Genomic DNA, 23822 nt, shown 5'->3' with positions numbered 1-23822 from the left:
GTGTGCATAAGCAAATGTGGTGAAGAAAGCTGATGGTGCCTGGCTATCAAAAGAACAGTTCTATTATGTAATATTATAAGAGGGTTTCCAAAAGTTTGTGGGAATATTTTATTATCGTTGACTTGCTTTTTTTTTTTTACAAATTGTAGTACCCATAATAAAAGCAGTTATGCCCCATAACTCTTTCTGCCACATATGTCTTGAGATCCTAAATCTTTATGTGTATTGTGTTGGTAAATGGTCTGGATATAACGTAGTATGTTATTGCTAGAAGAGAGATTTGGAATCATGTCGACTCCCAAACTTCAGTGTGTATCACTAAAAGTACTATTAAAACACTGATTGCTCGTAACTCTTACCCCAAAAGTTTCTAATTGAGTAGGTCTGGCATGGTGCCTGAGGATTTTTATTCTGCTAAATTCCTCTTCTGAAACCACTGATGTGGCCCAATTCTGTCATTTCACAGATGAAGAAGCCTCAGAATATATTAATTGTAGCAAATCACTTGTTTAAAATTCCAGTTACTTGGCAGCAGAGCCAAGATTAGCTTCCAGTTCTTTGGGTTCTCAATCCGTAGGTTCTTGGTGCGTGGTATTTAAATGGAATAAAGGAATATCAAGTGTGCTTGCTTTTTTATAAACATTAATGAACTGCAAACAATTGCACTTGCCTTTTCTCTCCATTTGTAGCATACATTGCCTCTCTGAAGAAAAGAGAATTATGGCAATGTGGAAAAGACTAGACCAGAAATTCTGGTGCATTCGTTTCCAAAGCATTAAAGTAAACCAGTGGTCCGCAACCTATTAGACTCAGTGTCCCCTTTTGATAACATACTTTATAATGACTCATTATTATTCTGAAATGATATTCACAGGTTGTATTTAATGTGATTTAAAAGAATCAATGTAATGCTCAAAATTGTAATATAAAGAAGAAAAAAGATATTTAGAAACTTTTAATGTGTTTTATAAGATGTACGTTACTAAGAGAGGCTTGTACCCATACATGAATCCCATCATGAATCCAAAAGCTAAAAATGAAGTATTGTGTTTGGCAACTCTTATCAGAAGTGCTGGTCACATAATCAAAACTGTATTCACACATTTTCAAAATCCTTGGGAATAATACTGCCTCCCATGAAAATCCACTGGATAAGGAAGGGATATTGTTTTCCTGTATTGCTGAAGAGCTTCCTGCCAAGGTTTTGGTAGCGAATACGATTGAAATTTTCGTATCTAATTCACTTTTTTGGACACACATAAATTATTAGGAAAACAATTGCTACCTAGTCTACTCCAGCTCACGGTGTCCACATGTGTATAAGAATTAGAACTGAGTTTTTTAGAAATAGATCACCAGGCCTTTCTTCTGAGGTGCCTCTCAGTAGACTCAAACTGTCAATCTTTTGGTTAGCAGCCAAGTGTGTTCATAATTTGTGCCACCTAGAGACTGCATAAAGTAAAGTGGCAAATTCCATCTTCTGTGTAATTGCATTGTTTCATGATAGGATCTTTGTAAACTTTGCTTGTGGGCAGAGCGAGCAAATATGTAAACTCACCCAGTGTCTTAATCTGTGGTCTCCCTTCCCCCCATCCTCTTATTTTCAAGGGGGAATTCAGGGCCAAGTTATGCCGGGAAGTGGACCAGTATCCTTGGAGTGGGGACAAGGTATATAAAAATTCTCTTGAAACATTTTGTGTACAGAATAAATGGGTTTTCTATTCAACAATGCATTTTGTTTTGTGGTGTAAACTGTAGTTCCCATAATGCAGCAGTACTTACTGCACTTCTTTCTGGGTGTCTCATTTCATTTCATTTCATTTCTCCTTTCCTGTCCCTTCTTGCCTTCTGAGCCTTATTCTTGGGCAATTGATTCCCTTTTGATCTATTGGTTGATTAGTCCAAATAATCTCTGTTGTGATTATTTACCTTATACTGAAAAACAAAAATCCCATGGCATAGAGTTAATTCCGATTCATAGCAACCATATGGGACAGGGCAGAACTGCCCGTGTGGCTTTCTAAGACTAATTCTTTACAGGAGAGTAGAGTACATGGAATGCCTGGTGGTCTTGAACTGTTAACCTTATGGTTAGCAGGCCAGAGTATAATCATTGTGCACCCGGGCTCCAGCCTTTTACCTTATGTTGTTGTTAGGTGCCATTGAGTAGGTTCCACACTCAATGTGACCCTATACACAACAGAACTAAACACTACTCAGTCCTGCTTGTATCATCCTCACAATTCTATGCCTGAAGCCATTGTTGCAGTCATTGTGTCAATCCATCTTGTCTAGGGCCTTCCTCTTTCGCGTCCCTTTTCCTTTGTGAAGCATGATGTCCCTTTCCAGAGATTGGTCTTCCTTTACAATATGGTCAAAATATGTAAGACAAAGTCTTGGCATCCTTGCCTCTAAGGAGCACTCTGGCCATACTTCTTCCAAGACAGATGGGTCTGTCCTTTTGGGAGTCCATAGTACTTTCAATATTTTTTTCCAGCACCACAATAAAAATGCATCAATTCTTCTTTTGTCTTCTTTATTCAAAATCCAACTCTCACATGTGTATGAGGCAATGGAAAATACCCTGGCTTGCGTCAGACTCACCCTATTCCTCAAAAGTAACATCTTTGCTTTTCAGTTTTCTAAAGAGGTCTTAAGCAGCAGGCCTAATGCAGTGTGTCTTGATCTTTTGACTACTACTTCCATAAGCTTTGATTATGGATCCAAGCAAGACAAAAATCTTTGACGTCAATCTTTTCTCCTATTGGTCAAGTTGTGAGAATTTTACTCTTCTTTATATTGAAGAGTAATCCATAGTTAAGGCTGCAGTCTTTGATTTTCATCACTTTATAGGCCTGTCTTACTGTTTGGTTGAAACTTTAGCCATGGCAGGGAGGTAAATAAATATTAATATCCAATTAATGTGGGTTGAATATAGTACTTTCATCTTTATCTACACTGTCTAATATGGAAGGCACTAAAAAACTTCTTGCCATTGAGTTGATTTTGACTCATAGTGACTCTGTAGGACAGAGTAGAACTTCCTCTGTAGATCTCCAAGATTCTAAGCCTTTATGTGAGTAGAAAGCCTCATCTTTCTCATGAGAAGTAGCTGCTGGTTTCTAACTACTGACTTTGCAGTTAGCAACTCACTATGCCACCAGGGCTCCGTAACCACTAAGGAGCCCCGAAAAGAGGCCCAGTGGTGCTGTATAGTAAGTGCAAGGTCAGTGATTGAAAGCTACCAGCTGCTCTGCAGGAGAAAGATGAGGTTATGTGATCCCTTAAAGATTTACAGCATCAGAAATCCTATATTGCAGTGGTTCTCAACCTTCCTAATGCTGCGATCCTTTAGTAGTTTCTCATGTTGTGGTGACCCCCCCCAACCATAAAATTATTTTCATTGCTACTTTATAACTGTAATTTTGTTACTCTTATGAATCGGGTGACCCCAAAGGGGTCACGACCCACAGGTTGAGAACCACTGCTATATTGGGTCTCGGTGGTTGGAAAATCAGGTAAATGGCAGTGGGCAGGAGCCATGAAGGCATTATGGGTTAGGTATTTGGCTGGTAACCACAGAAGTTAGCTGTTCAAACCCACCAACTGGTCCTTCAGAGAAAGCTGAGGTGATCTGTTTGCATAAAGATTACAGTGTCAAACCCTATATAGAGTTACTATGAGTCAAAAGAAACAGTGGTAGCAGGGATTTTTTTTCTTGTTTTCTCAACAGCTTTATTGGCACATAATTCACATATACAATTCAATAGTCATATTAAAAAAAGAGTTGTATAATCATCACCACAATCAATTTTAGAACATTCCTTCTTGTACTCGTTTTTATTAGTTCCCCATTATCCCTAACCTCCCATACCCCCAAGTTACCATTAATCCAGTTACTGTCGTTCTCGATTCACCTATCCTGGGTTTCATATACAGAAAAACAAAGACTATACTTTCAGGGATCATTTCTATAGTTCATATACAGAAAAACAACAACAGCAACAATATCAAATCAAAAACAGAAAAGCCTCAATAAGCAAAAAGTGATAAAAAGTAAAATAAGCTTAAAATGATTCAAAGGGAGATCAAATGATAAAGTGTTAAATTTTAAACTAATTGCATATGCAGTATTCTAATTTCCAGTATACTCTGCATGATGGCAAGGTTGTTCACATCCCTGATCTATGGGCAGAGGGAATTCCCTGGAAGCTTAGTCCATGTGCATTGCCCCTTTCATTTTTTTTTTAACTGAGACAACTTTAAAATGGAGATAAATTTGTTTTATAAATAATAAGGTATTGCATTTTTGTCCAGCTATATCTGCCAATCAACTTTACAATGCTGTCTGATAATAAAGCTGTTCACATCCCTGGACTGTGGTCTGAAGAGATTCCCCGGAGGCTTAATCTATGTGTGGGCCTTACACATGGATTTTAGGCTTCCACAATTTGAGCTCTAATACTTTCAGATTGGGAGGTTTTACTTTATGCTGTATACTTCCATCTTTATAAACAACCTTTTAAGTAGTGTGGTAGCACCTTACTTTTACAGGTACAGCTGGAAGCTCCAAATTTTTAAGTCACTTAGTTAAGGAAATAAATAAATAACTGCTATGTGGTAAACGTGGACTGGACTTGGTCTTCTCTTCCCAGTAGTAAGTGTCAGAGCTTAGGATTCAGAAGCTTCTTGACTTCATAGTAAATCCATTTTTGTCACTCCACACTGACTCTATTAACATCCCCAAACCTTCTTCAATGCTGTGTGTTCTTAATCAATTTGGTCGCTCTGTGATGAGAAAAGACTGCACATCAATGGCACTGAATTATACATGTAGAAGTTATGGGATTGGAGAATGTTTTGTTGTATGCATTTTTGCCACAAGCAGAAAACAAAAATTACATGAATAACAATGAGTTCAAGGAAGAAAAAAATGTTCTAGAATTGAATGTGATAATTGTACAACTCTTCTTTTAAAAAAAATCATTTTATTGGGGACTCGTACAACTCATCACAATTCATGCATACATCCATTGTGTCAAGCACATTTGTACATTTGTTGCCATCATCAATCTCAAAACATTTTCTTTCTACTTGAGCCCTTGGTATCAGCTCCTCATTTTTCCCCTCTCCCCAGGCCCCCTCCCTCACAAACCCTTGATAATTTATATATTATTATTTTGTCATGTCTTACTCTGTCCAACATCTCCCTTTATGTACTTGTCTATCCCCCAGGGAGGGGATTGTATGTAGAAACTTGTAATACAGTTCCCCCACCTTCCCTCAACCCTCCTGGTATCACCACTCTCACCACTGATCCTGAGGGGTTCATCTGTCCTGGATTCCCTGTGTTTCCAATTCCTATCTGTACCAGTGTACATCCTCTGGTCTAGCCGGATTTGCATGGTAGAATTGGGATCATAATAGTGTGGGGGGGTGTAGAGAAAGCATTAAAGAACTAGAGGAAAGTTGTATGTTTCATTGTTGCTACACTGCACCCTGACTGGCTTGTCTCCTCCCCGCAACCCCTCTGTAAGGGGATGTCCAGTTGCCTACAGATGGGCTTTGGGTCTCCACTCCGTCCTCCCCTTCATTCACAATGATATGATTTTTTTGTTCTGGGTCTTTGAGGCCTGATACCTGATCCCATCGACACCTCGTGATCACACAGGCTGGTGTGCTTCTTCCAGGTGGGCTTTGTTGCTTCTCAGCTAGATGGCCACTTATTTATCTTCAAGCCTTTAAGACCCCAGACACTATATCTTTTGATAGCCGGGCACCATCAGCTTTCTTCACCACATTTGCTTATGTTCCTGTTTTGTCTTCAGTGATCATGTCGGGAAGGTGAGCATCATGGAATGCTAGTTTAATCGAACAAAGTGTTTTTGCATTGAGAGAGTACTTGAGTGGAGGCCCAATGTCCATCTGCTACCTTAATACTAAACCTATAAATATATGCACATAGACCTATTACCCCATCTTCACATATAAATATATTTACATATATACATGCCTGTATTTAGACCTCTGTAAATGCCCTTGGCCTCCTAGTTGTTTCCTCCATTTCCTTTTACCTTACTCATGTCCCACTATCATGCTCAGCCTTTATTAGGGTTTCAGTAATTCCTCTCAGTTACATTGCCCTTGATGAAACCCTACCAGACCTCCTACAGCCTCCTCGGCATCAATTTTGGATCACTTGTTCCCTTGTCCCTGGACTCGTTAACACCACTTCCTTTCCCCCCAACTCCCCTCTCCCATTTCCCCCCAGAACCGTAGTTCCGTTGTACACCTCTTCTTGATATAATTGAATTATTGACTTGCATGATGTGGATGAAGTGCTAATGAAGCTTAATAAAAAGATTGCACTATGTAAGTGTAGAAAGCCTTAGCATATGGCTTATAAGTAAAATCCATTTTTTAAAAACGGTGTATTAAGGCATAGTGACCTTTACACTATGCGCCTTTTCTAAGGCATTGCACACTGAAGCTGATCATTGAAGGTACCGAACTAATCCTATGTTTTGCACAAATAGCTGGCAGCAGGACAAGCCCCTGGCCTTATACCTCATCTTTAAAAGCCTATGTTGTTGTGTACTCAACCTCCACCGCTAGCCATCATCAAAAGATCATTTATATACACCCAAAATATTTTTTGCATTAGTGAGAAAAGATTTGGATTTCAGTCATACTCTGCCCATCATTGGGCCTTTATTCGAATCGCTCTTTTATTTTTAATAGTTTTATTGGCATATACTTCACATATCATATGATTTGATTATTCAGTCACATTAAGATTTGTGCAATCATTCAGAACATTTTCTTCTCATACTCATTTCTTGCTGCCCATTTTCCCCTATCCTCCCCTGCCATGTCCCTAGGCCATTATCAGTTGCTGTCCTCTTTACATATAGCCAGCTGTCTTGGATTTCATGTACAGAAAATCATACAAAACAGACAGGAAGCATACAAGCAAACAAATTCAACAGAAAACCTTCAGTCAAAAAGAAAGCCGAAAATACTAAAAACAGAAACAACTTAGAATGGGTCAAAAGAAGATCAACGGTGATAAATTTTAACCTAACTACTTCATCCATAATCAGCTTTACAGTGCTCTCTGTCTGAAATCAAGGTTATTGACAACCCTCAGTTATGGGCAAAGGGGATTCACTGAAGGCTTGTGGGATCCCTGCAAGGGGCTTTTGGGCATATATTGTCATCTATAGCCTTCTGTTAACCACGTCTTCAGACTCTACGTGCTGATACTGTTCCCTCCTTCATATTTGGATTTTATTATTTACAGTCCTTGGATCAGAACATACAGGCTGGTGTGCTTCGTCCATGTGGACTCCGTTGATGCCACACTTACACATGATGGCTTATTTAAAGACAAGCCTTTAAGATCCCAAACACTATTCTTTCTGATAACTGGGCGCCATCTGTTTTCTTCTCCACATTTTGCTAAAGCTGCCATATCCTCAGTGATCTCTATATGAGGGTGAGCAGCAAGCAGGGCATGTTAAAAGAACTGATTGTTTTTAGATCAGGGCTAGAATTAAGTGTGAACCCAAAATCCATGCATGTATCTGATTTATATGTTTCTGGTTCACTTTAGAGACCACATGATCATTTTATGATAAAGAACATTATAAGATAACTTCTGTTGATGGTTTCATTAATTTAACCAGTGATACACAATTTGCTTATTACTTTTTAATGATATATAATTTTAAATAGTTGAGAAAAAAAATTATACAAGTACAGGCTTGTTTCAGACTGAAATGCATGAATTGTTGACTTGTACTGATTAAACACTTAAGTTTACATAAACTGTGTGTGTGCGTGTGAGAGAGAGAGAGAGAGAGAGAAGACAAAACTTTCAATAGCACTCATTCACAGAACTTCCATAAGACATCTTGCTACTAGTTATCCCTACACTTAATGGTGGTGAGTTTGGTTTCCTTTTGGTTTTTCTAGTCAAAAATTAATAAAAGGGAACGACTCCTGTTTTGAAGGTATATCAGAGATACCATCATAAAGAGACAAGATGAGATAAAGTTTTTCCTCCCACCAAAACAAAACTCACTGCCACTGAGTAGATGTCGACTCATAGTGACTGCACATTTTAGGGTAGATCTACCCTGTTGAGTTTCTGAGACTGCTAACTCTTAGTGGGAGTAGAAAGCCCCATCTTTCTCCCACAGAGGTTCGTGGTTTTGAACAGCTGACCTAGCAGTTAGCAGCCCAAGTCAGTCACTGCACTACTAGGTCTCCTTTCAGTACTCAGCAAGGGAAGTAAACACCTTTTAATTTGTACTATTTTTCTTAACTTTTCCTGGAAATCTTATGGATCAACATGAGACCACTGAATTCCTCAATTGAAGACAAGCCTTTAAGGTCCAGCAACAACAATATGCTTGGCAGTTCCAAACCTCCAGCTGCTCCACAGGAGGAAAAACTGGGCTTTCTACTCCCGTAATCAATTACAGTCTCAGAAACCCATAGGGGGTCATTATGAATCAGCATTGACTTGATGGCTGTAAGTTTTTAGAATGGGTAACAGGGATAGTTTGAATATAGAAATTCAAAACCATCCTTTAATTTTACTTACATATATGCTTAATGGTGTCGCAAGGAAACGTGGGGGCAAACAATCATAGCAGATGTGAAAATTGACAAAAGCTGCTGTTTCTGCCCAATAAATCATTGGCCTTCAAGTTTTATCCTGGAAGCTATTTTGTCAAAGTGGAGCTAGGTTTCAAAGATCCAAAGGAACTGATATTGTTTAGGAAGATTTGGTAGCCTGGAGCATGCTAATGAACTCTTGACTATTTAACGGACAAGTATAAATCTCCAGTCCCTGTTCATGTATATTTCTGCATATGCATGCAAGCTATTTTAAGTGCCTGCTGTTTCTCCTTTTGAACTTACTGCTTACCTAGGAACCTTACAGCACTCGCCCGTGGGACCCGCCGGGCCTGCATCAATTGAGCGAGTTCAAGGTACCCATTGTATCTACGAGTTTCCTTTTGCTTGTGGTGTTCAGGGTGGGACATTTGAGGAAAAAAGAGAGCTGCCTGGCAGTCATTCTCAGGTTCAAAACTCAAAAGAGTATAGTGTTTGGGGGTTTTTTCCCTCATTTTTTTCCTATTGGGGTCACAAGCCTAAGATTGACCTCTTTACACAGGGCAGAGACCATGGATGATAATGGGCATCTGTCTGAGGCTGTACTCTCTCCCTTCCGATGTCAAGAGGCTTGGATGGAATAGTAGACTGTTCACATATGCCAAGACCCTACCTATTTTGTGATTTTGGCCCTTGAACAGTAAGATTGATTGTAAAGAAAATCAAGAGCCTAAGTCTTCAAATTGCAGTGCTAATCTTTGGCAGGTTGCACCTCAGTTTTCTCTTTGTATAATTCCATCCATACCTCGGACATGGTACAAATTCTGCCTGCACCCTGCTTCTGTTCTTGAGCCGCAAGAAGATTCTGTTGTGGTGAGGCTTCACCCACTCTCAGGTGTCCGGGTTCTATTGTCAGTGGTGTATGACTGGTCATTTCTTGTTTCCTCATGTGCCCTTCACAGCAGTAACTTACTGTTTGTTTCCCTGTCAGTGCCGATGCAAGACCCCAGAGCAGCTATGCAACGAGGACCTATGCCCGCCAATGTTCCAACTCCTCGAGGTCTGTTAGGAGATGCTCCAAATGACCCACGTGGAGGCACTTTACTTACTGTAACAGGAGAGGTTGAGCCTAGGTGAGCACTAAAGTAGAAGGAAAAGATTGGAAAAGTTTGAGCATTCCCTTGCTTTGAAATGAAGCCTTTCGTTACCAGTCGTACCTGTTGGCCCACTTCAAAAGATCAATAAGATCACTAAGCACCTCGAGGGCAGAACTGACTGTGTCCTCAGAAAGTCTAACACAGATACCTATGTGAGAAAATGTGTGTTATTTAACAGTAGTAATGCTAATAGCAGTAATCATAATTGGCATTAATAGAGTATGTATGTGCCTGTGATGCTACTTTAAGTGCTTAGATTAATGGTTCTCAACCTTCCTAATGCTATGACCCTTTATTACAGTTCCTCATGTTGTGGTGACCCCCCAACCATACAGTTATTTTCATTGCTACTTTATAACTGTAATTTTGCTACTGTTATGAATCTGGTGACCCCTGTAAAAGGGTCGTTTGACCCCCAAAGAGGTCGCGACCCACAGGTTGTAAACCACTGACTTAAATCACACAACAAAGCTTTGAGGTATGGTTTACTATTCGTCCTATTTTACAGATGAAGCCACTGAGGCATGAAGTAGATGTGCCCAAGATCACATAGCTATGAGTGATCAAACGTAGATTTGAAACTATACAATCTGAATCTAGAACCAATATTCTTTCTCCCTATAATGTATTGCTTTATTTATAGATAGATAGCTATGCATTAATTTTCCCCTAATTATGAGTGCCCCTACCAAGTAGGAAATTATAGATTCTGTGAATGTATGTCTCTACAGCTTTTCTTCAACCTGTTTGGTTTTATTATTTTGTTAGCATCAATTCTTTGGTTGTACTTAACTACCCTCCTGGTTTACTCCCTTTGCATTGTTCTCTTTTAAAATAAAACCTTTTTCTCCATCCCTAGAGGTTACATGGGACCACCCCATCAAGGTCCACCCATGCACCATGTCCCTGGCCACGATACCCGAGGCCCACCCCCACACGAGATGAGAGGCGGTCCATTAACAGACCCCAGACCTTTAATGGCGGAGCCGAGAGGACCTATGATGGATCAGAGGGGTCCTCCCTTAGATGGCAGAGGTAAGAGTCCCCTTCACAAGGCTAACTGGTATAATGTGGGTAATGACCCTAACTGTCCTAGATTCTAAGGTGAAAAGTGCTGGGGAAATATAAGCAGGCTTCCAAAAGTTCATGGAAATGGTCTGTTATCTCTTAATTCCATTTTTCCAAAACTTTCTGAAGCCCCCTTGTAGGGTTGGCAAGGATTTCGAGGGTTTATTGGCATATCTGAGAAACCTTGTCATGGTTAGGTGGAGATGTGACTGGAGGAATAGATTTCTACCTTTCTTAACCTATTAGTAAAGGTGAGTGGCATTATAATAGTTTTCCTACAACTTCCTCTGTAGGTGTAAGGGATCCCCGAGGGATGGATGCTCGAGCGATGGAAGCACGAGCCATGGAAGCTAGAGGATTAGACCCTCGTGCAATGGAGGCCCGAGCGATGGAGGCCCGAGCGATGGAGGCCCGAGCGATGGAGGCCCGTGCGATGGAGGCCCGAGTGATGGAGGCCCGTGTGATGGAAGTCAGAGGAATGGAAGCCAGAGGCCTGGACCCAAGGGGCCCAGTCCCTGGGCCTAGAGGCCCTATGCCTGGTGGAATCCAGGGTCCTGGGCCAATGAACATGGGGGCTGTTGGTCCTCAGGGACCGAGACAGGTATATATGACACTGACCTTTAACTTCTATATGAAATCTCATCTATTCAAAAATTGGATATTGAGTCCAATGATCTGATTTGGCTGTGTCTTAAGCTTTTTACAAAGAAAAACCTAGCATTTCTTAACCTTAATTTTCCGGTCACTTAGCACGGTCATTTTCCAGCCACTAAGACTATAATCCAAAAGAGTAACTATATGCCATAAATTCAGTAAAGATTCCATTCTTTGTTGCCCCATATAGTCATATATGATAAAAAGTTAAATTTTATAACAGAACAATGTAAGCAAAGGACAAACTAGGAGCTCAGTAAAAGCAAAAACTGAGAAAAACAACAGTGTAGTGATGCTAACAAGATAATAAAACACACCCACTCACCCTCCCACGCATATGCCAAAAAAAACAAATAAACCCATTGCCATCAAGTCAGTTCCGCCTCAGTGACCCTGTAAGAGCAGAATTGTTCCTTAGGATTTCCAAAACTATAATTATTCATGTGATTAGAAAGCCTCATCTTTCTGCCATGGAGCCATTGGTGGGTTTGAATCGCCGACCTTATGGCTAGCTAGCCAACCCTACAACCACTAGAGTTCCTCTATAAGACTAAATAGGTTGGAAACAAAAAGCTATAGAGACATACGTTCACATCAGATATGTTCCCCCAAATACTTGCCTGGACCTCACCTCGAACGTAATTTTAAAAACCCTTTTAAAGCTACCCATAGGTGTAAACTCTCCCCCACCCCCCATGATTCTTATGTATACTAATTGAGACCCCGCTGGATTAGAGCATGCGAAGAGCTGTGATTGGTCATTTAGACAAATTTAGGTTTGCAGAAACCTATGTTCATTTACTAATATCACAGCCTGATTGAACGGTGGACTCTAAATTGCAGTTTGCTAGTGCTCATCTTAAAACAATGGAATTGAACTCTTGTCTCTCTCTTATCTGTACTTGGCCCTTTCCCACTCAGAATGTGGTCTAGCCTTGGATTGGATTGTCATCCCCTCCCTCTTCCCCCTAAGTTGGTTGTGGGAAGGTGGTATATGTGTATCTTACTTGAGTTCTTAGATGCTGCTAACTCCTTCATTTCCCTCTAGCCCCTCCACTGCCCCTGTTTCTATGTCTAGTATATAATTTCTGCCTTTTTTCCTTCTCCCCTCTATTTATGCTTATTTTTCCCCAAGTGTGTGTGTGTGTGTGTGTGTAAGAGAGAGAGAGAGATTAATTTCGCATATCAGACCTGAAGTGGAACATGAAAATTAGGCCAAAAAACTCAGATGATTTGTACAAGTTCAAAGAAACCAAACCAACTCCACTGCCATTGAGTCCACTCCAACTCATAGCAGCCCCTATTAGAGTTTTTTGAGCCTATAATTCTTTATGGGAGCAGACATCCTCAACTTAATCCCACAGAGCGGCTGGTGGGGTTTGTTTTTTGTTTGTTTATTTTTAATCATTTTATTGGGGGCTCGTACAACTCTTATCACAATCCATACATATGTACATTGTATCAAGCACATTTGTACATTTGTTGCCATCATCATTCTCAAAACATTTGCATTCTACTTGAGCCCTTGGTATCAGCTTCTCATTTTCCCCCCTCCCTCCTTCGTAAACCCTTGATAATTTATAAATTATTATTTTTTTCATGTCTTACATTGACCGATGCCTCCCCTCACCCACTTTTTGTTGTCCATCCCCCTGGGAAGGGGTTATGTAGATCATTGTGATTGGTTCCCCCTTTCTCCCCTGACCTTCCTTCCCCTTACGTTCCTGGTATGGATACGCTCAATATTAGTCCTGAGGGGTTGATCTGTCCTGGATTCCCTATGTTTCCAGCTCTTATCTATACCCGTGCACGTGCTATGGTCTAGCTGGATTTGAAAGGTAAAATTGGGGTCATGATAGTGGGCCGGGGGGGAAGCATTCAAGAACTAGAGTAAAGTTGTATGTTTCATCGGTGCTACACTGCACCCTGACTGGCTCGTCTCTTCCCCACAACCCTTTTTTAAGGAGATGTCCAGTTGCCTACAGATGGGCTTTGAGTCTCCACTCCGCACTCCCCGTCATTCACAATGATATGGTTTTTTGTTCTGGGTCTTTGATGCCTGATAGCTGATCCCTTCGACACTTCATGATCACACAGGCTGGTGTGCTTCTTCAGTGTGGGTTTTGTTGCTTTCAGCTAGATGGCCGCTTATTTATCTTCAAGGCTTTAAGACCCCAGACGCTATATCTTTTAATAGTTGGGCACCATCAGCATCCTTCACCATTTGCTTATGCACCTGTTTTGTCTTGTCTCAGCGATCGTGTCAGGAAGGTGAGCGTCATGAAATGCTAGGTTAATAGAAAAAACTGGAAAAAAAATACAACAAAGTGTTCTTGTGTTGAGGGACTACTTGAATAGAGGCTCAATGTCCATCTGCTATTTTAATACTAAACCTATAAATATATGTACATAGATCTGTTCTCCCATTGAAATATTTAAATATATTTATATGTCTATATGCCTGTATTTAGACCTCTATAAATGCCCTTTGCCTCCTAGTTCTTCTATTTTCTTTTACTTTTTTCTTGTCCCACAATCATGTTCAGCCTTCATTTGAGTTTTAGTAATTCCTCTCGGTTACATTGCCCTTGATCAAGCCCTGCCAGGCCTCCTACACCCTCCTCGCCATGGATTTTGGATCATTTGTTGTTCCTTTGTCCCTGGGGTTGTTAACACCCACTTCCTTTCCCCCCTCTCCCCCTCTCCCATGTCCCCCTGGAACCATGGTTCCCATTGTTTTCTCCTCCAGATTGTTTATCCCGCCTATCTTATCTAGATAGACCTGCAGAGATAATAATATCCACAAAAACAAGACAGAGCAAAACAAAGCAACAGAAGAAAAGAACACTGGAAAAAAAACCCGAAGACAAAAAAAAGAAAACCTTATAAATAGTTCAAGGTTTGTTTGTTGACCTTTACAAGTATTTTCTGGTCATGTCTCATGGGGTGCCACACCCTGGCCCCACAGTATTTTTGGTATTCCCCAGGGACTTCATTGCTCTGCTGCCAGCATTGTCCCCCATAGTGCTATGGGTCAATGAGGGACATCGTGTCTCTTGGTGGGGCCAGCCGTATGCATTGGCTACTCCGAGCAGGGATATCATCCTCAGGACTTGGTCGGCCAGGATATGCTCCACTCTCTCTTTTCCCCTTTGTTTGCTCCTGTGTGTTCTGATCAGACACATCCCTCTCCCTGAGCTTTAGCTTCAGTGCTGTCCTCTGAAGTGAATTCTTCTGGGGGGAAGGGAGGCTGTCCACATATTTGGGATTGGGGCCGCCCCTCAGGCCGCTCTATTGGTTCTCTACTTCATTTTGTTATGTTACATTCACGTCTAGGAGCACCAGGTTGAAGTCTATCCCTCTTTCTGATCTTGTAGTTAGCAGTCGAGAACATAACCTAACAGCACCGCATTCCAAGTTCACATTAAAAAGGAGCAAATCAAGGAAAATGACTCACTGCTATCAAGTCAATTTTAACTTATAGCGACCCTATAGGACAGGGTAGAAATGCCTTTGTGCATTTCTGAGACTAATTCTTTACAGGAGTAGAAAGTCTGGTTTTTCTCCCTTAGAGCAACTGGTAGTTTCAAACTGCTGACCTGGCTGTTAGCAGTCCACTAGGGCTCCTAAGCCAAAGAACAGAGCCTACAATTTTTTCACTGAACTTTTTTGTCCTGTTATCTGTAGTATGTGTGTGTCTGTGTGTGTGTCTTTATTCACCCCACTTTATATGAAATTGGATTTTTCTTGTATGTGACGACCCTATTCTCTATTGTTTTTCAAGTGATGCTTTAAGGATTTTGTTTGAAGTCAAGCATGAGTGTAATTGAACTCTGCTCTTTTTAACTGGAGGCAGTCATGTTTCTTGGTCTCTAGTGAAATAGATTTGCAACATGTTTTTTTGTGAAAAGTTATAAAAAGTAAATATTGGGCTAATAGTAATCTTTTCCCCAGACACTTTCCCATTTCCTTTCTACCTCTCAGCATTGTGATCACCTCTGCCTCACTTGTGGGATAGGGCCCTTTGAGACACACTACCCATGGCTGATTGAATACGAGGTTGGCAGTATCCCTGGGAATGTAGTTTCCCTAGTGGACCAGCCTCCATTATCTCTTAGAATCTGGTGGTTTTCTTTAGGATTTCCATTGAGAACAAGTTTCCAGAGTGTTCCCGGTTTTCCCTCTGCTTGTTTGGCTGACTTTTGCTTGATTTGATAATCCAATGTGCTATATGATATTTGCTCATAAAGCTGAAGCTGTTGTAAGTAGGTGTGTCTAAACTTGCTTGTTAATCTCTGGTTAAAGCCTACCCTCTGTCATTGCTAATTGGAAATAATCTCCAAAGTCATAAATTTGTTGGTTGTATTTTTTCCTTCCATATCCATATGCAGCTATTATTTGGTACATTGCTAACACTGGATTGTGGTTACCCATATGTGAGAAGTTCAGAAAAATCTCTCATCGCCTTTCTCTGTACACGTAGGTCCCAGTCATGCAGGGAGCAGGCATGCAGGGAGCTGGCATGCAAGGAGGAGGCATGCAGGGAGCCGGCATGCAAGGAGGAGGCATGCAAGGAGGAGGCATGCAAGGAGCCGGCATGCAGGGAGCCGGCATGCAGGCAGCCGGCATGCAAGGAGCCGGCATGCAGGGAGCAGGCATGCAAGGGGCAGGCATGCAGGGCGCTGGCATGCAAGGAGCAGGCATGCAGAGTGGCGCCCAGCCTGGTGGTTTCAGTCCTGGGCAGAATCAAGTCACTCCACAGGATCATGAGAAGGTAAGCAGCATGATTCAGTCTCTGTTTTTCATGCTTGCCATGTGGAGGGTGCTGGGTCCTCAGAATTCCTTTGGAAGTGTGCCTTAACTACAACTGCAGAACTCTTGTCATCTGCTTACATGAAAGCTGTGGGCCTGCTCCTATACTTATCTGCTGGCTGTCAACGGCAGCTTACTCAACATTTCACACTTCTGTGCCCCTTCCCACTTTTTCCTGGATATGCCAGCCCCACTGAGCCAAGAGGCCAAGGCCTCTTTCTTTGACCCTCAACAATATTCATCGAATCCCCATATCTCACATATCTTTCTGGTTTTGTTCTGACTTTATGGGGAGCTTGCTGTCTAATGGAAAAACTTGGATAAGGGAGACTTTCAAAGAGGGATTAAAGTCATTTTCTGGGGTTCCATGATAACCATATTAGTCTATAGCAGTGGTTTTCAACCTTCCTAATGCCACAACCCTTTACTACAGTTCCTCATGTTGTGGTGACCCCCAACCATAAAATTATTTTCAATGCTACTTCATAACTCTCTTTTTGCTACTGTTATGCATCAGGCGACCCCTGAAAGGGTCGTTCAACCCCCAGAAGGGGTCGTGACCCACAGGTTGAGAACCACTGGTCTACAGGAACTTTGGGTTCATGAAGATGTATGTTTCACATCTAATCTTAGGCATTTTCATTTGTACACGTTCTCACTATGTCTTTTCTCACTAGCTGCTTTTTGGTGGCTGTTTTTTCTGGGTGTGAAATACCTCCATTCCCCATTTTGTTCGGCATCTCACTACAGTAGCATTTGGGGCAGAAGCTGGTAGTGTGTTTGTTTGTTTGTTTGTTTATTTTTAAGCTATTATTATTAAAGCACATTACCTTTGTTCTACACAGGCTGCCTTAATTATGCAGGTTCTTCAGTTAACTGCAGACCAGATTGCCATGCTGCCTCCTGAGCAAAGGCAGAGTATCTTGATCTTAAAAGAACAGATACAGAAGTCCACTGGTGCACCTTGAGAGGTTGGTGAGTACACTTGATCACACCGGAGGCAGACATATTGCTTGCGCATTATGGGTATATGCTTTCAGCTTGACCCAACAAGATTATTTTCTCTAAGGTCCTTATTCATCATACAAACCCTTTTTCCTATAAGGATAAGTTCAGGCCATAGAACATTCTTTCATTTGTTGAATTCAGAATAATCTGATTTTAACTGTAGGGTATAGTTGGTTATATATGTTGGACTGCTAATTGCACGGTCTGTTTTTCGAACCCACCAACCACTCCATGGGAGTAAGATGAGGCTGTCTGCTCCTATAAAGATGTACAGCCTTGGAAACGCAGTGATGCAGTTCTACTCTGTCCTAGAGTCGTCATGGGCCAAAATCGTCTTAATGGCTGTGGTTTGTTCATTTTTCTTCTAAGTGACAAACATAAGAAATAACCAATGTAACCAAATTTCTGAAATCCAGAAATGGAGACAGTTAAAAGGCTCAGCTTTCTCAGTCTCATTCTTCGGACATTGCCTCTGAATAGTTTGGTGTATAACCTTCCAGTATTCATTGTATTGTTCTATCATTTTATTGTCTCATATATGGAAAATACAAAGCATGTAAATAAAGTGTACCAATATTTTCATTCCCAGTATTTGTTTTATATTGAACATTTTGATGTTAAACTATATAAGGTAGCAATTATCCACTGTCACTACCAGTTTCTATACATTCTAGACATTGCGGTACATTGCCACTCCTAATTTTTCTTGCTCATTAATCAGGTAAATAGGATCCAGATAACCTGTTTTGGAAAGAATCATGTGACCTAATGATTACAAGTTGTCTTTTAAATATGCACACACACACCCCCGAGTATCTTTGTGTTTCAGAAACAATTCCATGTTATAGAAACTGTTTATAGTTCACATTTTTCCAGTGTCAACTGGAATAATTACCTGTTGAATTTCTACTTTTTTCCATCCATCATATTTTCCTATCCACCCACATGTTATTATTTAATAGTGAACTTATTTGCACATATTATCAGTCTTAAATTGTATTCTGAACTGCCATTTCAGAAAACAGGGAGTCAGTGCATAGTGAGTACAGAGCTTTTATTTGGGGTGATGACAAAGTTTTGGAAACAGATAGTGGTGACTGGTAAACGACATCATGACTATAATGAATGTTCCTGTAATACGCATTTTTAAATGGTTAAAATGGCACATTGTTGTTTATTGTGTGACTGTCATTAAGACATCTGAATGTAGACAGGAAATGACCATACTTTGGGAAGCAGGCATAGATGGCTGGCTGGCTATGCCTTTGATCAGACTACTATTTGAACACTTCATTCCAGACAACCCAGGGCTCTGTTTTCTTCACTACATGCATGCTATCGAACTCAGATGAATAAATAAACCTTTCCTCTCTTCTACTTCTAGTTTATTTATGTAAGCATTCTTACAATGTGCAACAGTCATTACTGTGTTTGGGTAAGAGTGGTCGTGTATTAGGGACCTTCAAAACATCCATGGGAAAATTATATTATCCTTTAATTCCACTTTCCATGAATTTCTTGAAGCCCCCTGGTATTGCTGGAGGTTCTCCCATGAAGTATTCTTGCTTATAAAATAATTGCTTGTCTCAGTCTTGCACATTAACCACAGGCAAAGGTTTTATGTATGTCTGTTGCTTTGGGGTTTTGAACTCAGGTTTACTGGAAGTTGCAGGGTCTTGTGTACCCTTCCGCAGCAGTGATACCTTGAATAGCTGTGTACAGTATCAAAGTTACATGACTGCTAACTCGACCAAAGTCCCCATTCCGTTTTTACCATTTTTTAAACAAACTGTACTCATTTGTCTGTGTATGGTTTATTGCAGGTTTTTAGTGGCCACGGTTTTGTGTATTTGCTAGTACTTTTTGCATATTGTGGCCAAAATGTTGGCTCTTCCTTCATCCTATGTCTAGCTAGTTATGGTTCATCTCGGCCATCATTGACAGACTAATGTATCATTCTCATTAGATCAGTAGCTCTCAGTCAGCGGCAGCATCGTCACTCCCCCTTCCACCCCAGAACATTTGGCAGTGTCTAAGGACATTTCTTAGTTATCAGAAATAGAGCAGGGTGGGGTGTATTACTGCTATTAGTGAGTCCAGACATACTGCTAAACATTCTATTGTGCATAGGACTTCTGCACACACCAAACAGTTATTTAGCCCCAAATGTCAGTGGTGCTCAGGTTGCCTGCTTGCTGTATGGGATGATTGCTTGTGGAAGACAGAAAGCAGAGATCTTGGAAACCTGGCCCTGGTGATTTGGAGTGTTCTTTCGCACACCCTCCTCCCAGCCTTTTTATTTCTTTATTTTTCCTCAAATTTGGAAAAGAGAACTTTGTCACCACTCCTAATGACTCTCTCCTGGCTTTTTACAGGTTTTCAAATACCTGGCCACAAATGTGGAAAATAATTCCATAACTTTGCTGAAATGTTGAAAAGATGGCTTCTGCATCCTAACCCTTGAATGCCTCAAATTGGTGCCAGGTGGAAGATTCTCATCACCTTCTCTCAGAACAAAATCACTTCATTTCTGTTGTCTTACTTTGTATATTTTCTGTGACTTGAAATAAACTTTGAACACAATTTTAGTACACTGCAAATTGATGCACATGACCTTTTTGCTGTTAAAAAGCTGTGAAGACCAAGGGAGAAACTTTTGTTTTCTACCCTTACCACAGTATGGTACTCTTAATGTTATATTGACATAGCTCTGCTCTTACTTTTACATTAATCATTTATTTTTCTTGATGAAAGAATTTGAGAGTTTCTCAGAAGCCGTGTTTTCTAGCTTTTGTTTAGTTGTTTTCAGCAGGAATAAGGCTCTGCCCTTTGAGGACTTGCTAGAACTTCCTTAGGAGTCTACTGGGAAAAAAATAGTGAGTGCTCTGGAGATGTGAAATGGTCAAAAGGCCAACAAAGTAAAGAGCCTAGCCGAGCAGTGTGTTTAGTTTAGAAAAATCCAAATATCAAAGTACATTTTTATGTCAGTAGTAGATCTAGTCACACACATAGTTAATTCAGGTCAGGGTTAAGGCAAAGACGTGTTAGCACTGGTTTCAGTGTGTGCCAACACATAAGAGACTATTGACATCACTCGTCTGTTCTTTAAAATAACAAAAAGTTTTACATGTTCAAGAGGAAATAAAAATTGAATTAAATAAATGAACAAAGTACATTTCACCCTATCTTCCAGGTAATTATTTACAATTTACCCTACAACCATATATATTATGGGAAAACATTAGCAAACCTTAAAATGTCTAGATTCTTCTCATTTATTTTAAGAGGACCAAATGTAAAACACAAACAACCAGATTATGCATTAAGTCTGCCCCTGCCTACTTCCTTGTAGACAGGTATGTGCATAAATAGTGCCACTGGCTCTACCCTATGGGTCTTCAGCCTAGTATTCTCTCTCTTATAGTGGCATTAAAGGGAAACGTGGGTTCTCTCCATCAGACCAACCTCAAAAGGTTGAGATTTGCCTTAATAGTCAAGTTCTACAGGAACTACTCTTGAGCCTATATATTCTCGGAATCCTATCCCTGGGTTAGGATTGTGGTCAGGTGAATTAAAAGCCTGACATAGGCTTAGAGAATGTAATAGCATATTGCTTATATGCAAAGCAAAAGAATACAAAGATAACTTCATGAGAGACATTGAAATTGAGGGATTTTCTACTCTGATGTAAACATTTACAACAAAATTTTGCTGGATAAAGTACTTCATTTTACACTCTTAAGAAGAAAAACTTGATTAAAACAGCTGAGGAACTGTACCCTGATCATCTCCAAGTCAGGATGCTGATTATGAGTAGGACTTATACCATCAATCTTCAGACTTTGCTATGTTGATTTAGATATAGTCACACAGAAAGCATATTTAGACATTGAAAATGAAGCTTTCCCCTTTCAGAACTCCTGTTCTAAGGGAACACTAATACTCCAAATCGAGGTCATTGACGATCTAATGACAATTTGACTAGCAGTTGTCTTGAAAGGAACCATAGCTTCAAGGTTCTACTGTGTTATCCTAATGCCTTCTTAAGCTAAATATAAATAGCTAAAGGCTGGATGAACAAATCAAGAGCACTGACATGCAAATATTTTCCTACAAAAACCCATCAGTCCTTTTTGACTGATGTCCAATGAATAAACTAACGTTCATTAGCTACCACGAGTTCATGACCTCCTTTTATTGTAGTCAGATGAGTAGTAAAAATAAAAATCCTAATCTTTTAAGCCCTATAAGTTTCTGAATAGTTAGAAACAACTACTTGGGCACTTAAGGGTAAAGAAATAGGTGCTATGATGCTAATACAGTAGAAATAGTCTTAAAAATCACTTACATTTTCTTTGAGGACAATGAAAATATTATTTTCTCCCCACTTTTAGGGCCCCAGTTTTCTTTCCTCTTAGTGATTCACTGTGACTACTAAACATCCCAGGGCAGGTAGATGGTTGAAATAAAAAGAATTTTGATGGGAGAAAGAAAAGGAATTTTCCGTACGTCGTTGGGTTAGTAAATCCTAAATTAATAGGTAACTCGGCTCCAAAATGTGGTAAAATGTGAAATCCTTTATCTCTTTTAAAAAGCCAGACACTAATAAACGCCCTTAATAAAAATTAGTAAAGAGCCCCTGTTGACTATAAAGATGGAGTTCCAAGGTTTTGCAGTCATTTCCAGCAGAACAATATACACATAATTAATCTAAGTTCAAGATTTTCTTCCCCAAATGGAGATCCCAGGAAAAGTAACAAAAATTCACCGAGTAGGTAAGAAAATCCTTCATTTTTTGATGAGCAAAAATTGTAAAGCATAAATTGCTGTTCACACTGGGTAAGACCATGTTTTAAATGACAGTAAGAATGTACATCGTTGGTGTTATATGGGGATGGGGTTTCTTGTAATTCTGTGTTCATTATTATTTATGTTTATTATGGTTTGTCATTAATCAATAAATTTTTATTTTAAAAATCATCCTGCTTAAAAATCTGTTGAGATGTGGGGAGTGAAAGAGATGTTCTGAACATTAAGTCCTGGAGATAATACCACTTGTAATCATCTGGGATTAATTATGTGACTTATCAACCACCAACTTTTGAACTTCCTAGGTTGGTGGAGCTCATAAATGGCAAAGTTAAATGCAATTTTTTTAAATTGCCAAGTGTCAAGGTTAGAGACATTTTATTAACTTTTACAAAACCCAACCAGACCAAAAAAGCTGTTACAAGATGCAAAGGACAGGGAAAAAAATGCAAATTACCAGCCTTATTCCGGTAATTCAGAAATTTTATTCAAATAGAATTATACTTTCCTAGAGTTTACAGCAGGGGTGGGGAACCTTTTTTCTGCCAAGGGCCAAGTGGATATTTATAATATTCGCAGGCCATATTGGTCAAACCACTGAGACTTTCTACTGTAAAGAGTTACAGTTTCAGAAACCCACAGGGTCAATTCTACCCTGTGTATTATGAGTTGGCGTGGGCCGAAAGGCAGTGAGTTTGGCTTTTTGCTGGGTGGGGTGTTGGTGGAATGTGATGGTAAAGTAGAAAAAGAAAAGCCCTGGACTAGATGGATTGACAAAGGGCTCAAACAAGAACAATATGAGGATGGCGCAGGCCCAGGCAATGTTTCACTCTTGTTGTCATTATCTTCGTGAGTCAGAACCAACTTGACAGTCACTAACAACAATGGCTGGTACTGCTTCTCTTTGGTGAGGCGTGTGGTATTAGCTGGTTTTGATTTCACAGGTCTTAGACAGTATCAGAAATCCACAGGGATAGTTCTCTGTTCTATAGGATTGGTATGAGTCATAATACTTGATGGCAGTGAGTTTGGTGGTGGTGGTTTTAATTTACTAATGGGAATGAATACATTTATCACTCCATAGTTCAGTCATGCCCAGCAGAATTGTACATTTGCTACCACAATCAGTTTCCAAACATTCCTCTTCTACATGGACATGTCGTAGTCCAGCAGCCATAGTTCTACCTTAGTGAATGAGTGTTATTAAAAGTTTTACTCTATCTCCAGTTCTCATTGTGTAATAATGTCCAGGTACTTAAATTTATAATCTGTACAAGTTAACAATCCATGCATTTTAGTCTAAAAAGCTGTCCTATACATATATACTTTGCTTTTCTCAACAGCGTTTTAAGTTCTATATCGTATCAATGGTACTGTCGATACTATCAATAGAATTGGCAGCCCTGGTAGTGTAGTGGTCACACATTGGGCTGCGATCCGCATGGTTAGCCATTTGAAACCACCAGCAGCTCTGGGGGAGAAAGACTAGTCTTTTTACTCCCGTGAACACTTACAGTCTCAGAAACCCACGGGGTCACTGTGCCAGCATTGATTCGATGGCTGAGTGAGATCAATAGAATTACCATATGCTCCATGGGGGATGATTTATAATATTCCCCAATAAAATTATAATGGCAGGGGCAGCGAAAATGGGGAAGACCCCTTGGCAAGAATTATTAGCTGCAATAA

The 23822-nt window shown here is 40.2% G+C and overlaps 1 protein-coding gene across 5 annotated transcripts in view; it reads left to right on the top strand.

The window, feature by feature from the left end:
- Positions 1-22304, top strand: part of CSTF2 (cleavage stimulation factor subunit 2) — a 36447-nt gene extending 14143 nt beyond the window's left edge. The window contains exons 8-15 of one of the 5 annotated variants that reach the window (XM_045290603.1): positions 1609-1668; positions 8943-9002; positions 9617-9758; positions 10642-10817; positions 11144-11451; positions 15988-16278; positions 17162-17287; positions 19700-22304. In XM_045290603.1, the coding sequence (XP_045146538.1) occupies positions 1609-1668; positions 8943-9002; positions 9617-9758; positions 10642-10817; positions 11144-11451; positions 15988-16278; positions 17162-17284 (1160 nt within the window). In that variant the 3' untranslated portion in view covers positions 17285-17287; positions 19700-22304. Of the gene's footprint in view, positions 1-1608; positions 1669-8942; positions 9003-9616; positions 9759-10641; positions 10818-11143; positions 11452-15987; positions 16279-17161; positions 17292-19699 lie in introns of all 5 variants that reach the window. The other 4 variants (XM_045290602.1, XM_045290605.1, XM_045290604.1 and 1 more) reach the window with 4 other exon arrangements.
- Positions 22305-23822: the final 1518 nt, after the last annotated feature.

Source organism: Echinops telfairi, unplaced genomic scaffold (assembly GCF_000313985.2).
Source record: "Echinops telfairi isolate 266 unplaced genomic scaffold, ASM31398v2 ScPeMD7_44;HRSCAF=162, whole genome shotgun sequence".
NCBI classification, from domain to species: Eukaryota; Metazoa; Chordata; class Mammalia; order Afrosoricida; family Tenrecidae; genus Echinops; species Echinops telfairi.
This window is presented reverse-complemented; position numbering and strand designations above follow the sequence as displayed.